The sequence below is a fragment of the Ixodes scapularis genome, unplaced genomic scaffold (genome assembly GCF_016920785.2).
Source record: "Ixodes scapularis isolate PalLabHiFi unplaced genomic scaffold, ASM1692078v2 PGA_scaffold2__306_contigs__length_199485367, whole genome shotgun sequence".
NCBI lineage: Eukaryota > Metazoa > Arthropoda > Arachnida > Ixodida > Ixodidae > Ixodes > Ixodes scapularis.
This window is the reverse complement of record NW_024609857.1, coordinates 91,818,511-91,833,818: the sequence shown is the minus strand read 5'-3', so window position 1 is coordinate 91,833,818 and position 15,308 is coordinate 91,818,511. Positions and strand designations below refer to the sequence as shown.

General features: G+C 47.7%; 1 protein-coding gene across 1 annotated transcript in view; it reads right to left on the bottom strand.

The window, feature by feature from the left end:
• LOC8033347 (zinc finger MYM-type protein 4) overlaps window positions 1–15,308 on the bottom strand; it is a 100,301-nt gene that overhangs the window by 66,535 nt on the left and 18,458 nt on the right. The window contains exons 6-8 of the mRNA XM_029983121.4: window positions 8,882–9,142; window positions 7,134–7,331; window positions 5,752–5,988 (exon numbers count right to left, since the gene is read on the bottom strand). Coding sequence (XP_029838981.2) covers window positions 5,752–5,988; window positions 7,134–7,331; window positions 8,882–9,142 — 696 coding nt within the window. The remainder of the gene's footprint in view (window positions 1–5,751; window positions 5,989–7,133; window positions 7,332–8,881; window positions 9,143–15,308) is intronic.

The following is a 15,308-nucleotide window of genomic DNA, read 5'->3' as shown; positions in this document are numbered from 1 at the left end:
CTGCCTAAACAGCCGTTTATTCTACCCTGGGGCGGTCCATTCTAGAAGAAGAGTTTATTGAATTTTATTTCTGAAAGTTTAATCAAAATAATTTTCTTCAGAAAAAGAGAAAACAAATTTTGAAGTTGATCCTTTGCGTCCAAACTGGCATTGTTTCTTTGCGCTTCTTCACTGCACAACACGCCACCCGACACGAGAGCTGAGAAGCTTTGCAAGCACGCAAGGCAATTGCTGGTTGGAAGTGTGATTTTCGGAGAGGGTTATACGAATGCGCATTCTTGACTCGCAATTGCTTGGTGTATACGGTCACTACCTACAGCTAAAGATGCACCTCGGTTTCCACTCGTCCTTCTTTTCGGCTGTAACGCGAAGAACAGCGGATATGATGTTATAATCGTACGTGCTGCCTCTGCATAGCAGGCTCGTTGCGCGCTTTGTACCGATGTCAGCTCATCTCACTCCGAAACCTTTTTTTTTTTTTTTTTTTTTTCTGTTAATTATTTTGTTGCACGGTATCACATATTTTTCATTTGTAATAATTAATCCCTCGTTATAACGAAATCGCTTTTTTAGAATTATCGGTTCTATCGAAGTTCAACATGGTCCCGACTGAAATGCACGCATTTTGAACACGATTATTCTAAGTGCATTGGCGGCTGACCACGCTTATTACGAAGGCCGAGGTGCCGAAAGCACGCAAGCCTACACGAAGGCGCAAAAGGATCCTTGCCTTCCTTCCCTCTTCTCCAACGAGGCAAACAAGAAGACAGAGCAAACGGGTGACGGAAAGCAGAGCACGCAGAGAGCCGCTTCCGGTGTCAATGGGCCGACGCGGCCAGGGAGCAGCGTCCACGTTCCGAAGCTACTCCCGGTGCCCGTGGCCGACACGCTGCCAAACTTCTGTCAGAATCAGGTCAAGGGAGTGATGGAGCTGATGGAGCTTGGAGGGAATCACCCGATCAACAGCCCCAAACGTGCTTGCGGCATACGGTTGCGTTGCGTGGGAGAGTGGGAGTGTTTACCGAAAGTCGCTTAGATCTGCGAGGTTGAGAAAATTGGCCGGCGAGGGTCCAAATTCGCCAAAGAATTCGACACTCCGGCATCGACTGTTTGACACTGTCCACCATTTTGCAGAACAAGCAAGGCATATTGGACAGGTTTGAGAAGAGTCTCTCATGCAAAAAAAAAAAAAGCGCACCCGCGACCCGAAGATGAAAAATTGCCAACTGCTCTGCGCAAGTCGGATTTTCTTCTGAGAGCATGCTTGCTAAGCCGGCGCACAATTCCCTGAGCTGCAACAATCTCTACAGGAAGGTCTGTAAACATGTTGGCGTAGCCACCGAGGATAACTTTAATTCATTTACGCTTGTTAATGCGGACATTCCCTTTGTTGCTCCTGCAGTGGATGCTGTATTCGTATACCTTGCGTGCAGCTGGGGTAAACACAAAGCGACGTCGGAGAAGCACCTCGGGAATTGCCGACGACTGCGGAGATGAGAAACATCCTACGGCTGCTTTGAAGCAAAGTGGAGTGTAGCCACGGGGACAGTGTTCTTGCGATGCCTGGAGCAGTTGGAGGAGAACTGATGCTTGGATGAAATTATTGGCAAACTCCACTCAATTATTGTAGCGTGAGCTACACTGGCCGAGGTTGAGCAGTTTCGCATGGCTGTCAAAGAGCCGTGCTGAGCAAGCGCGAGGAGCAATGACGTCACACGGCGCACAGCTGGTGCGCCAGAGCCGCCGCGCGCTCCGCCGCCGCGCGCGCCACGCTGGTCTGCGCATGCGCGAGGAGCAGTGACGTCACACGGCGCACAGCTGGCGTGCCAGAGCTGCTGCCGCCACCGCCGCGCGGACCTGGCCGGTCTGCGCATGCGCGAGGTGCAGTGACGTCACACGGCGCACAGCTCGCGCGCCAAAGCCACCGCCGCCGCCGCGCGCGCCTGGCCGGTCTGCGCATGCGCGAGGAGCAGTGACATTGTACGGCGCACAGCTGGCGCGCCGGAGCCGCCGCCACCGCAAGCGCCTGGCCGGTCTGCGCATGCGCGAGGAGCAGTGACGTCACACGGCGCACAGCTGGCGCGCCAAAGCAGCCGCCGCGCGCGCCTGCCGGTCTACGAATTTCAGAGGAGTGACGTCATAGCCACGGCAGACGCACTGGCGTCACCGCGTGCCCAGCTGTGCGCCTCCGTTGCGCAGTAGCCAAGTCTGACGCTGCACTGGAGCCGCTTGATAGTGCCTCTCATTTTGTGCGCACAAGCTCACGCTACGTATATCCCGGCATAGCCGAGCTAAGCCACCGCAAATTATTTTTTTTTACTTGGTAAAGTTGTTTATAACCAAGGTTTGTTTGATTAAACAAACAGACAGAGTGTTCTGCAGTGTTCCTGTCCACCTTCAACCCTGCTATCGCTGTTTTTTTGGCTCTCCCGCTTTTATTTAATTACACATTGAATTTTTTTGCTGTCCCATTGTCTTTGTTCAAATGAGAGATTACTGCACATCTACAGGGCTTCTAAAAGAAAAAGTTATAACTGCAAGGCACAAAGGGATATTGAAACAAAAAATTTAGAAAAGTGCTAACTTTTGTGCATTTGTTGATTTTATTTTTAAATATTTTACCAATAAAAATTTTATAGCCATCATAACCTAGCAAGCTAAAAGCCGTTTGAATTTCATAACATAAATTACGAAAAATTTCGAAGGAAAAAAATATGATTTTTACTCAATTATTGAATGATGCCAAGTTTTATGCCCATTTTAAAAATAAAAACCACGCTGACGTCATAAAAAAAAAATGCAAATATATTTTTGGAAAAGGTTATAAAGGACTTTGAGGTAAAAAGCCACGAATTTTCTATTAAAGACTGAAAATGGTCGAGCGCAGCGTCCAGGACGTGTGGCGCAGAATGACCCATTTTTGTTTCAACATTGCCATGGCGGTGAGAGTGGTGCTAATCGTCCTCCTCAGAAATCCGCACGTGCTTGCAGTGCGCACTCGTCGTCTCCTCGTCCTTGAATTGTTTTCGGGCCTATGACCCCTTCTCCACCAACAGGGAGTTGACGGCAAAAGGAAAACAAAAAGGCCATTTTAAGGGGGGACAGTACTCAAGAGGGTCCAGTTTTGCACCTATGGCTCAATATGCATAAAATTTACAGCATATGCTGGCAGTTGCGAGGCAGAATGCAGTGCAAAGTTTAATCTGTGTGCATGAATTGTAAAATAAATTACAGTTGTTTTTATCAGGAACACCCAGACTTTGTTTTGGAAATACATTGTTAGGAAACTAATGTTATACCCATCATTTTTCTACTCTAGATCTGCAGCACAATGCCTGAAGAATGCAACTGTGAAAACAAAATTTTCCGAAAGTAATTAATTTTATGCTAACATTGAAGTGAAAAATCAAAGTTTTTGCCTTTTATGTCATTGACAAAATGTTAACATCTTTTATAAGACATTCACAAAGTCAAAATACAATTCCGAAGTTGCATTGAACATAAAATTTCAGTTAGGAAAAACAATGAGTGAGTCTTTCCTCTTGTCCCATTAAAGGGGCCCTGCAATGACTTTTTTACTAATTTTTAATTTGCACCGAACCTGAGCGCACTGAACGTAGTAACTTAGTGAAACTTTTCTTTTCTCGAAATTCCATTTATTTTAAAAGTTATAGGCAAATTAAAATTACAAAAACAAGCAAAAAATAACCTCCCTCATGACGTCCTTGGTTGCTTGAGACTGGCCATGAACTAGAGGAGAAGTAGTGAGCTCATCGAGCGCTCACGGCTGCCGCACTCCGAGTCGACGGCGCGAGAGGGCGCCATTGAAGCGTGTTCTGAATAGGCTGTATGCAGCGGGCAGCCAGAGCGGCTCTCATTGCATTTGCTGCGCGATTAAATACTAATTCGGCATGGCACTTCATTGGCCACAAACGACAGCAAACACGGGGTAAAGATCAGTTCAGAACGGGAGCCACTTCGCGCTGCCATACCGCCAAAGGGCTAAATCGCCAGCCAAGCCCGCGCCGAGAGCCTTCAGAACGCTTGGAACCGGTCGGATCCTCGAGCCGGTATACGACCGCAGCGCCGCCGCGTACATCCGGGACCTTTCCGTGTCGGCGCCTGATCCCACTATTCCTTTCTAGTATGCGTCGCTTTTTCCACCGCTTGGTGGCGGGTATATCGGCGGGACATTTCTTGTTTCCGTACTTTATGAACTGCATTCGTATCTTTTTTTATCTAAAATACCGAACAAAAACTACTTTTATAAATAATTGAAACGCTTCGCGCCACTTATATTTTGTATTTCGACTAAAAAGAAGCTTTGAGCGGCTCTGATCAGTAGTGAGCCCAGGACCAAAGACGTCACATTTTGCGCGCTTTCGGTACCGTGGGTCGCCTTCGTCGGTGGAGGAGGTTTCCGCGTCGTCCGGTTAAAATATGACGCACTGATATTTAGTTACTCTCTCCGTGCGCGCTGGCTTGCCCGAACCCCAAGAGACATGGAAACCGCAAAAAAGGTGGACGCTTAAATATGATTGCGGGGCCCCTTTAACAAACAATAGTTCTCCTAAAGTGAAATTTATGGCAAAAAACGTAATGGAGAAAAATGTGTGGAAAGTGCTTCAACCCCTACCTTTCCCTTAGCATTAACGGACCGAAAATAATTTATAGAAAATTAACAATGCAGTGTAAACTAATGAAAATTTCTAGGAATACTCTCAGGGGTTCTCAAACTGGGTTCCAGGGAACACAGGGGTTCCACGAGCTGGTCCCATGGGTTCCGCAAACACCCAAATTGCAACCCAACCCAACCCCCCCCCCCCCCCCACGCTGCAGGCTGCGCAGCAGGACCATGCAAAGTGCCTTCATCTCACTTTGTACTGACATCGCGATTGATATGGTGGGGATATAGGGGAAGCAACAGAAGCAAGATTGCCTACAATTGTGCACCTGTTGCTTCTCGGTCGGCAAATATGGAGGGAGGGGGAGGAGGGGGGGGAGTGTTCCGCGGCAGTTTTTGAGGCTTCCTGGGGTTCCGTGAGACCAAAAAGTTTGAGAACCCCTGCTCTAGATGTTGGTGGATGTAAATTTGGCATCTTTTAAAACTCCATTTTTTTTTCCAAAATTTTTTTTTTGGGCAGTGTCCCCCCTTAATACTTTATTCACTGCTAGAGGCCAGCTCCTCTTTTTGAGATGGTCGCAACACCATTGATAACACGCCCAGTGGAGGAATCAAGAAGCCATAATGTAGTCTTTAGCTGGCTTTTAGTCGAAGCCTTTAGGAGGTTTTCAGTCAAACGATAAAGCGGTTCCAAGGTGTTTGATTGATAACTCTCGGTATAGACCGACACACTGTTTATAAACAATCCCAGGTTTGCCCACACCAGGTGTGGGCACTGCGCGAGCGCAGAAACCATATTCGCGTGAGGTGAAGCTTCTGTGCATGCGGCATGGCGAGAACAGCGCCACCGCAGAGGTGTGTTGTCTAAGCCCCGTGTTAGTCTATAAAGAAACTACTTATTTCAAAGCTGATATCTAACAAAACTGAGTACCTTGCTGCATGCAGCAACACAGAAGTATTTTTCAGGCTTGTTCAAAGATGTGTCCGGATATGACAATATTCGGTCACGGCTGAACTTTTCAGTTTTCTTACCATCCTCGATCTCACCGTACAGGGACAGATCGTTATGTCATTCCATAGCTCTCCGAAGCAGCTCTGCGAATTGGACCACTCGAGGAAGCACTCACTTTGCACCAGGAGCAAGGGACAATCTTCCGGTGGGCAAGCACAAACAGGTTGATGCAGCCCTTGCTGCAGAACTGCTGGCAGGAACTATTGTGGTACAGGACAAAGTCCTGGTTGTCTTTGCCTTCAAACAGCTTGTGGCAGTTCTCACAGACAGACGACTTGATCTTGTTGGCATAACGAAAGCTGGACACACAGATTTCGCTGCAGAGCCGATGGGATTCGCCGTTGTACTCCACCTAGAATGCAGAACAACCCTTCAATGGGCAAGTCACTCAACTTACACTAGTCACCAAAAGGAAGAGAACGGTAGGCATTTCTTTCCGTTGTTCTCCCTCCAGCACGCAACCCTTGCCTTCCATCATGCTTGGTCTGCACGTCCACACTCTGGGCTCGCAAGATGCCAAAGCACTATCAAAGGTGGGAAGCTCCCGCTGGAGGCCGGAACAACTGAAGGAACTCCCTGCCACTCTAATCCTATCAGTGACAAAACAATGCTATTCGGTTCTGCAGCACCTAACGAGGTCACACCTAGAAAAATTGATTGCATGTTCTGTCATCCTTTATAGGGTGGGTGACGCCCTTAGTTTGGGTGGTGCCTAGGGCAGGATGACCCTTAGTCTTTCAATGCCTGGGGTGGCAAGCTCTTAGTTCATGTGGTACCTAGGGCAGGGTTTTGTATAGAAAAAGATCATATCATGAGATTGTCCCTTTGCGATGCTCAGCACCCTTCCCTTCAGCACCACCTGGATACAGAGCCTTTGCACTGAATTTTCTCGGTCACAGAGAGGGGAAGCGCGGTTTCCTGCCCTTTTTACTCCACCTCGTTCCGCACGCTCTTTCTACACGACCTGTTTCTGCTCCTCTCTTTCTTTCCCTTTCCACCCCTCTCCACTCAGCATGCTTTCTCCCACCACCTACTTCTGCTCCTCCTGTTCCTGACTGCAGTGTGCGTAGCTTGGTCAGCAGCACACTCGGCTTCCTCACTGGTGACCGGGGTTCGATCCCTCGCACCGGTTGCAGTTTTTTTTTCAGGATCGTTTAGCCATTATGGACTGACTGACCTACACATTTTGTGCTTTTGCGGCTCCCGAGTTTGGTTGGCCCTATAAAGCTACCACTTTAAAACACATTGATGTAAAGAAACTAGAAACATGCAGTTGTGGGGGATGAAAGAATTAAGGTGACTCCAGAAGTCTCCGATGTCACATTCTTTCGCGCTGGTCTTCGAATTTTGATCTGAATTTGTATGTTTTCTCTCGGCAAATGTGCAACTCTGCAGCGGAAAGCCTTCAGAGTGGCGTCCTGACACCTTAATCAAATGCTTCAAACAAAACACCACCACTTTCTTTGGTGTGTCTCAGCCACCAAAGGGCAAGCTCACCTGGTACTTGGTGGTGGCTTCCTTGCTGCACGACACACACTTGTGGGTAGTGAGGTTGGCGGCGTTGAAGGCGTTCATGCGCTCGTAGCGCTCCATGCACTGCTGGCTGCAGAAGTCCTTGAAGAGGCCCTTGTCACCCACAGGGGCCAAGAACCCCTCCTCCTGCTTTGACAGGTCCTTCTGGCACAGGCAGCACACCTGCGGGCCCAAAGCACAAGTCGCTCATTTCACCCAAGCATCAACTGTTAGACCAAAATAATGCAAAAAAAAACACGAAGCTGAGCAGCTAATTTTTACTGTTTCCTTCCTGTATGAGCATATCTTCAAAAAAAAAAGTGCAAGCCTACAAATCCCCAGTTAGCAGGCTCGAACCCTAGCCAAGGTGCCCACAGATGTCCACTATCTAGCGTCGGTAGGTCCCAGGGCGATTGGAATTAATCCTGTGACCTCCGCTGGGGCATGCCAATTGTCCCTTTGCTAGTTTAGCACATAAGACCTCAAATTTGCTTTATTTAGAGCGAGCTCTCCAAATATCTGAATGAACTCAATTGCTTTCTCTGGTGTTTAGCTATATTTTCAGAGCAAAGTCATTATATCTGGATTTACTGAACAGAAATAGGTCACAACTGATCATAGCACAATTTCCCAACTTTTCAGCTCGTCTATTTATATATAAACTTCAATATTGGCCAGGTAATCAAGTCAGGCAGGTAGCACTAAATGGTAAAATGATAGTTTTCAAATAAAGGATAACCAGAATTTGTGTCGGATCATGATGTGACAGTCAGAGGTGCCGGCAAACTAGCTTACAATGCGCCTAAATTTTATCATGCAGGTATTTTCCAAGTCTGTGCAATGCAAGAAGACTGAATCCAAGCAGCCTGTCCTTGCATTGGAAAGGCTCAAAACGACACAGCACCATACGACTTTCTTTTTTTTTTTTTCAAACAGAGTTGCAACAAAATTTGAATGTTGCTATCGAAGGATGTAAGTAGCGACAAGCACCGACCAAGAACTGAACCTTGGCAAAGCACAAAACAAGCACTTCCAAGTATTTCTATTGTCATACAAATAGCAGTGTACTTCAGCTGCATGGGCAACAAATAATAATTGCTTGTTTCTAATGCACCAATTGGCTGGGCCTAGAATTTAATCAGTGAAGCAAACTGAACACGATTCCCACCCAAACACTGACACTTGTATGCAATCTGTAGTTCTGTGCTTGATCGAAGCAGATGACAGAAAAAGAATTCAGCCCACAGGCCTCGTCTTGGTTAAACGTTGAGGGGTGTGTGGCAAACAATAAAACTTCTACGGGCAACGCAAAAAAGAAGAAGTTGCCGCGAACAAAACCAGCGGCGTTAGCTAAATGGAGCAAGAAGGACGAAGAGGTCACAAGCACACGGAATGAAGCATCCAGCTTCAACCGTTTTGCCTAGCTCCAACGCCTCATCTTTTGCCTCTAAATAACGTACATAAAGGTTCGCCGCAGGTTTAAACGACGACCACAAGTTCTTTCGCACAGGCTGGACAAAGCGCCCCACCCCCAGTTTGATCTCCTCGCCACAACCACATGAAAGACAAGCCGGCGCCGGTCTACACCTCTTTGGCACGAGAGTCACGACGACAAATGGCAAACCTTACGGGTTCACCATTCCTCGTCCCAACTTGTCCGACCTCGAGGCTTGCCGCCCATCGTCGAGACTCCCGTGCCGCCTTCCGGACGGCCAGGAAGCAGAGTCACCCACCTTGAGGCCCCTCTTGAACTCCTCGAGGCACTTGCCGGAGCAGAACTGGCGGATGTCTGCCCCGAAGCGCACGCAGTACTTGCCCAGCGACAGCTGGTTGACGGCCACTACGCAGTGGGCACAGTGAGAGCCCAGCACGCTCTGGTAGCGCCGCAGGCAGTCCTCTCCGCAGAACTCCATCGTCTCCCAGACCAGGAAGGGGCCCTCCTTGCCGTCCACCACCACCTGGCACTGGGCGCACGCTCGCTTCGGGCCGTGCACCTGTACCGACGGGAGGACGAGTGAGGAAAGAAGCTCGCCATTTCAGGCATGGCGCCTCAAACCAGAGCCATATATTGGGAGAGTCTGGCCAGTGGGCGTGGCGACGAAGGTGCTGCAAAGTAGGAAAGTGAAGGAAAGGAAGGAGAGCGCCGAAGGAGCGAGAGAGGAAAGAGGGAGGAAAGAGAAAACGACCGCCATTTTGACGAACACACATTCAGCGCAGGGCACTGTTCAGTTGACGTATTGCTTGCCATGGTCCACTTCTTTTTTGCCTGAATAAAAGTTTGTGGTCGTAAGTAGAGAAAACTTTATTTGTTAGCTATTTAACCCACCAAGGAATAACACTATCGTATTTACTCTCATAATGAACACACTTTTTTTTTCTCCGAAAAATCAACACATATCTTGGGGGCCTCTATTTCATTACGTGGGGTAACACTTTTGCATGTACACACTTTGTGCAAATGTCATTTTAGGTGCCAATATGACATGGCACGGTACTGTGGCAAGTCTCCGCTGACGGAGGCGCGCCCATAACTGGTCTTGGGCACGTCATAGTAATCATGCTCTATGAATTGCGAACCTTTTTTAAGGACGTTTTTGACATGCCTTTTGCCGAAGGAAAAGTGCCCTACGAAGCTGACTCAGACAGAAAGCGGCACGACCATTCTTAGATCTAACCACTTTCCCGATATCACTCCTCGAAAGCAGATCACAGACAGCAGCGTGTTTGTTGACATCAATGCATCCGATGGACGAAGTACGTCCGAGGCTGGGCAATTGCTTGACCCCAGCTTTGCTAGGCGTGCGCACCGCTTGGTTTCACGATTGATCACTTCCGCAACCACGAAATTGCAGCCATTACGAAAGTGGCTTGGCTTGGCTTGGCTTGGCCTGGCCGCAAAAGAAAATTGGCAGGCTTGGTGGCGAGCCAGCTAGCTAAGTTGGACGCAGTTCAAGACTCATGGAGCAGAAAATTAAAAGTGCATTCATTATGCAGGGGGAAAAAAGAAGTACATATATTGATGGCCGTTGTGGCAAATGCGTTCATTATGCGAGTAAATACGGTATATCATTCTTTTTGCCAGAGCCTGCAAAATAAAAGGAAAGAACTGAAATTTAAAGGGACCATGAAATGATTTTAAAATCGAGTTTCATCCACCGCACGTTGTAAAAGGTGTGAAAAGAAACACAAAAACACAAAAATAGGGAGCCAAAAAAAATTATTTGCTATAGAACTTTTAAAAGAAAACTGGACTCTTTTGCGCCTTCTTTCCCTCGAAAGCTCTCTGCCTTTTCACTACGATGCATCCGCGGAAACGGAGCACAGCAGCCGAATCCACGTCGCCTATTGGGTAAGAGCCTACCTCACCAGCACCGCGATCGTAAACAATAAATAGCCGGCGAATGTTTCCTAAAAGTTTTGTTAAATAGTATTCAGATCCACATTTTGTAGTATAATTAGAGATGTGTGGCGAAAATTGCCAAATTTGATAATGCTGAGAGCCAAGTGCCATCTATCGTGTGGTAAACGAAGCAACCACTGCGCGTGCGCAGTAGGGCAGGGCCGACTTCAGTTACTTGGGTCGCGACGACCGACGAACGTTTATTTCCTTTGATTTCCTTCCTCTCAAAACTCTGACTGACTGAACGTTTATTTTTCTACGTGTTCTTCTCGCGCGTGCCGACTTTAAGCAGCAAGAAAAAAAGTACTTAAAACAGACCACGACGAACAAGAACGCTGGATCCACAAACACCCGAGAAGAGCGACAACGGCCACGAATCTACCGAATCCGATGAAGCGAGCTGCTCAGAATATAGGCTTTAGCAGGCACTCCGACTCGGCGCAGCGTTGCTTTGTCGCAAGACCGTCTGCCTACGACCGGCTGGCGTGCTGAATGGAATATGCCCGCGATACCCTTGAGGACCCTTCCCGTATTATAGTTTGATCGCTGACCTCAATGTTAGATTAAGAGGTGAGGTCAATCTCTTCCCCTTGTTTTCCGAGGCAGTGTTGACGAACACTCGTCGAAAAGGGACTCTCGTCGATTCTATCTTCTTGTTTTGTGTGATACAGAGCTGAAATAAACGCCATATGGATTACCTTCGTAACACGGTATGTACACTTTACTATTGGTAGTATGCCATTTTTATTCTGATAGACTGCACGTCACTGTCGAGCTATAACAGTTCGTGGGAGGTATACGTGCAATGCCGGTCCAACCTTTCTTTGCCGAGTGTCGTGTCAGTATCGAGTTGCAATCGTAAAAGATCGGTCCCGAAGCGCTTACCAACAGCGCAGCACTTCCATCAAACGCGCGCGTCCGCTCCGAGTGTGAACAGGTATTTACGTGGCTCTTGCTGACACTCGTAGTTCAAACGTATCTTTTTTAACGTCGGCTCGCTTTTGCATCTCCGAGGCCGCGAAAAAAAAACGCGGCAATTTGTTTCCATCTACGTCGCTTTGCAAACAACTGACACGGGCCGCCTTTTACCAACAATGACAGTTGGGTTGACTTCTGGAGTCTTCACCGGAAGACTCGCTGCACTTCCCAACAGGCATACCGGCGTATGGGACTAGTCCCATGCTGTCGCTGTAGCGCAACGTATCTCATTGAATTTCGCTCGGCTGTGATGTGGCGATGAGAGGCGCCGATTCAGAAAATATGTCGGTGACATCAGCGCAGTAAAACCTACTGGCGCACCCCAACTCGTCGCCGCTAACGCTCCCATTCTCCTACTGCCGAGAGAACTTCCGGTTCCAGAAAAAGCGTACGTCACGGCTTGTTTTGCGGTCAGTTGGAGAGAAAGAAAAAGTCGATATTTCATTAATTTTTTGTGTAGAAGTTAATAAACCGAGACGAAAACGGATGCCTGTTCGGCATTCAGTGAACATTGACGGTTTAATGTAAAAGTTATCGGGAAAAAGTAAAAAGGTAATTTCATGGTCCCTTTAAATGCCTATCCCACGCATTCCACGGGGCGAATGAATGAGCTGACAAGAGTTCACGTGCGTGCGCTCAAGGCTCTCACTCTGCGCCACGGGCCGGCGGGCTCGCTCGTGAGGGGGGCATCACGGTGGCGAGATCATAAACTGGCCACACTCTCCCAATTTATGGCTTTGCCTGGCACAAGTCTTCGAACGGCGTGTCTGACGTCCGATCCTGCCCATACGTCGAAAGCGGTCTTGAAGTGGCGGCGAATGATGTCACGGAAGCCAGCGCGTCGTGTTGTCAGACGCCGAGATTCCGGCAGTCAGTGCCGGAAGTCCCGGCAAAAAAGGAGAAGGGACGCTGGTGTCACTGTCATTGCGGAGTCCCAGTTGCCAAATCTGCGGCAGACTGCCGAGCTGGACAGCGACTTGGAGCATAACGGGTGTTCGCCACAACCTCCCAAGCTGCTGCGATGCCTCCGCAATCACAGCCGGCGACAACGCGACCCTTCTGCGGCGTCACCGGGCGGAAATCCAAGGGACTGCTCATTAGGACGTGGTAAACAGAGATGCGTTCCGGGTGCCTGATTTCGGATTTTGTGCCGCCAGCACCAGTACGAGCAAAAGAACCACAATCAACGTACGCGCACCAACCAATTCACCGAGATCGTCTGGCTCCCACTTTGCGAAAGCACGAAATTTCTATCCTACGTTTGAAGCACCATTTATTTGACATTTCTGTGTGTTTCATCAACACCAATAGAAAACTCGCAGAAGCTGCAAAAGAAAAAAAGGCAAAAAAAACGAAAAGAATGCTGACGAACTTGAAAAACAAAAAAAGATTGAGGTACACCTAAGCATTCCTTATGAGTTGTGAATGCAAAAGCATGCAAGCCGCTCGTCCACTCCTTTTTTTCGTCTGCTGCGTACTTTTCGTCGCCGGTCACCGTGTGTGCTCCCCTGGTGACCTTGGACACTCCATGTTAACGCCGCCGCGCTGATGGAGACGCAGCGCCTTGGGGTGAGCGGTCGTGGAAACTGAAGAGCGCAGCGGCCAATGGGAGCCCCGTCGACACGCGCCGGCCAATAGAATCGAAGGAAACTAGGTGCCGTTTATGCACTTCAAACTGATGACGTCAGCTCACTTCATGAGACAGTTAATGCTTTCGCATTAATAAATAAAAAATTCCGAAAACACAGAACCCTAGTTACAACCGCTCGCGAATTCTTGCGAGATGGTTGCCGTGGGAACTGAGAACCGTGCAACGCGTCGCGGTAGAATGCAATGTGAGGGTTCGTAAGACAGCGGTCCCTATTTGCGAGAAAAATTCCGCGTATCGCGATTTGGTTTTGTCTCTGTCAAGCGACTGACATAGAAGTAGGCCGGACGAGCAATGTTAGTCAGAATTGTAAAGCTATCCTGGCAACAACGATGAGGCAGAACAAGTTTGCTGACAGCAGCGGTGTAGATGGGGTGCAGAATTGTGTAAAAATAGAGACAACCATAAGAAAATGGGATAAGGCAGAAAGTAAGTTTCCAGCATGTACAGCGACAGGCCCAGATGACATACTGATAGAACTCATTAAAGGACACATGCAAAGGAAAAAAAAACCTTTTTTTTAAACAGTCTAGATGGAAAAAGAATATTATAAAACAAATTTACAACGAAGAAAAAAAAAATTTAGGGCTATATTTACGGAGCGAAACGAATTTGTAGCTGGCGCCTGTGGGAGCCGCTGCTAGTCACGTGGTAGGCCTGTGCGCCGCCGCGTTGCGTCGCCGCCGCCGCACGTTGAGCGTTGTACGACGACGCTTCAACGCGTTTCTCAATGCCGCCGTCGCCGCGGCCGCACAAGTTCGTCTGCTTCGGGGCGCCCTGACCAGCACACAGGTCTATCACGTCTGCTTGCGCTTTTTCAGGAGTTTCCTTTGGGCTCTAAAAGTTACTTATTCATCTTAGTTTTTTGTAATACTTCAAACAAAGATGAATAAGTTAGTTTTAGAGGCCATAAAAAGCTTCCAAAAGAGCGCAAGCACCACGTGACAAATATGTACCAGTCACGTGATAAATAAGGGCCATTTACTCTGCGGCACCCGCAGCATGAACTACAAATTCGTATCGCGCCGTAAATATAGCTCTAAAAATTTTCTTTTTCCTTGTAAATTTGTTTTATGACTTCCTTTTCCCAACCAGGAAGTTTAAAAAAAATGTTTCTTTCCTTTGCATGTGTCCTTTAAGACACTAGGGTTAGAAAAGGGAAAAGAAATTAATCTATTATGAAGCTCAAGGCACTATGAAACTGAAAAATATGAAGTGGTCAGAGGTATATGGAAAGGAGTGATGGTACCAGGACTGTCTTTTGGGATTGCGGTACTGTGCATGAAATCAGAGGTTCAATCAGGATTAGAAATTTGATAAAGAAACGTTGCGAGATTGGTTGGGAGCACATGAAAAGACACCAAATGAGAGGGTACAGGAGGATATAGGCTGGTCGTCTTTTGAGAGCAGACAGGCAATTAGCCAGTTGAAGTTTGAACAAAGGTTGACCGAAATGGATGATACGCAGTGGGCACGGAAGGTATTCGAGTGTTTATACATGAAAAGTTTCAGAAAAAAATGAACAAACCGAATTTTAAAGCTTACATTTAAATACCTTCACACTAGTGAGACTACTTCAGTAAAAATTGAGTGAAAGAGAAAGAAAGAAAAGTGTGGGAGGTAAGAATGCAGGAAAAATCAGTTCTAACAATATACGTTTAACAAAAACAGGATATAAGAAGGGAGAATATGTTTGAAAATTCACTGGGAAGTTCCTTTGGTGTTCGAAGCAAGAACGGGAGTTTTGAGGACGAGCACGTATAGGGCTAAATTTCAGGAAACACGCACATGTGCCGCCTGCCATAATGAGACCAAGGTACTTTTGCATTTATTTGCATTATAATCATAATCTTAAATTGCAAGCTTCACCCTTGTTGGTGTTAGACTGGTGGCGGCTGATAAAACCCGTTTGCTCTACTGATGTCTAACCCCTGGTTAGCTCAATTGGTAGAGCGCTCCACCTGTAATGGAGAGGTCCCGGGTTCGACACCCGGACCAGGCGGATTTTTTCGGTCGCGCACTAGTCACCTAGCTGTGTTTGGAGATTTGTGTTTGTCCTTTGTCCCTCTTGTTCCCCTTCTCCAGGGTTTATTTTCATCATTACTGTCCAGCTCGCTTGCACCTTTGCATTTAT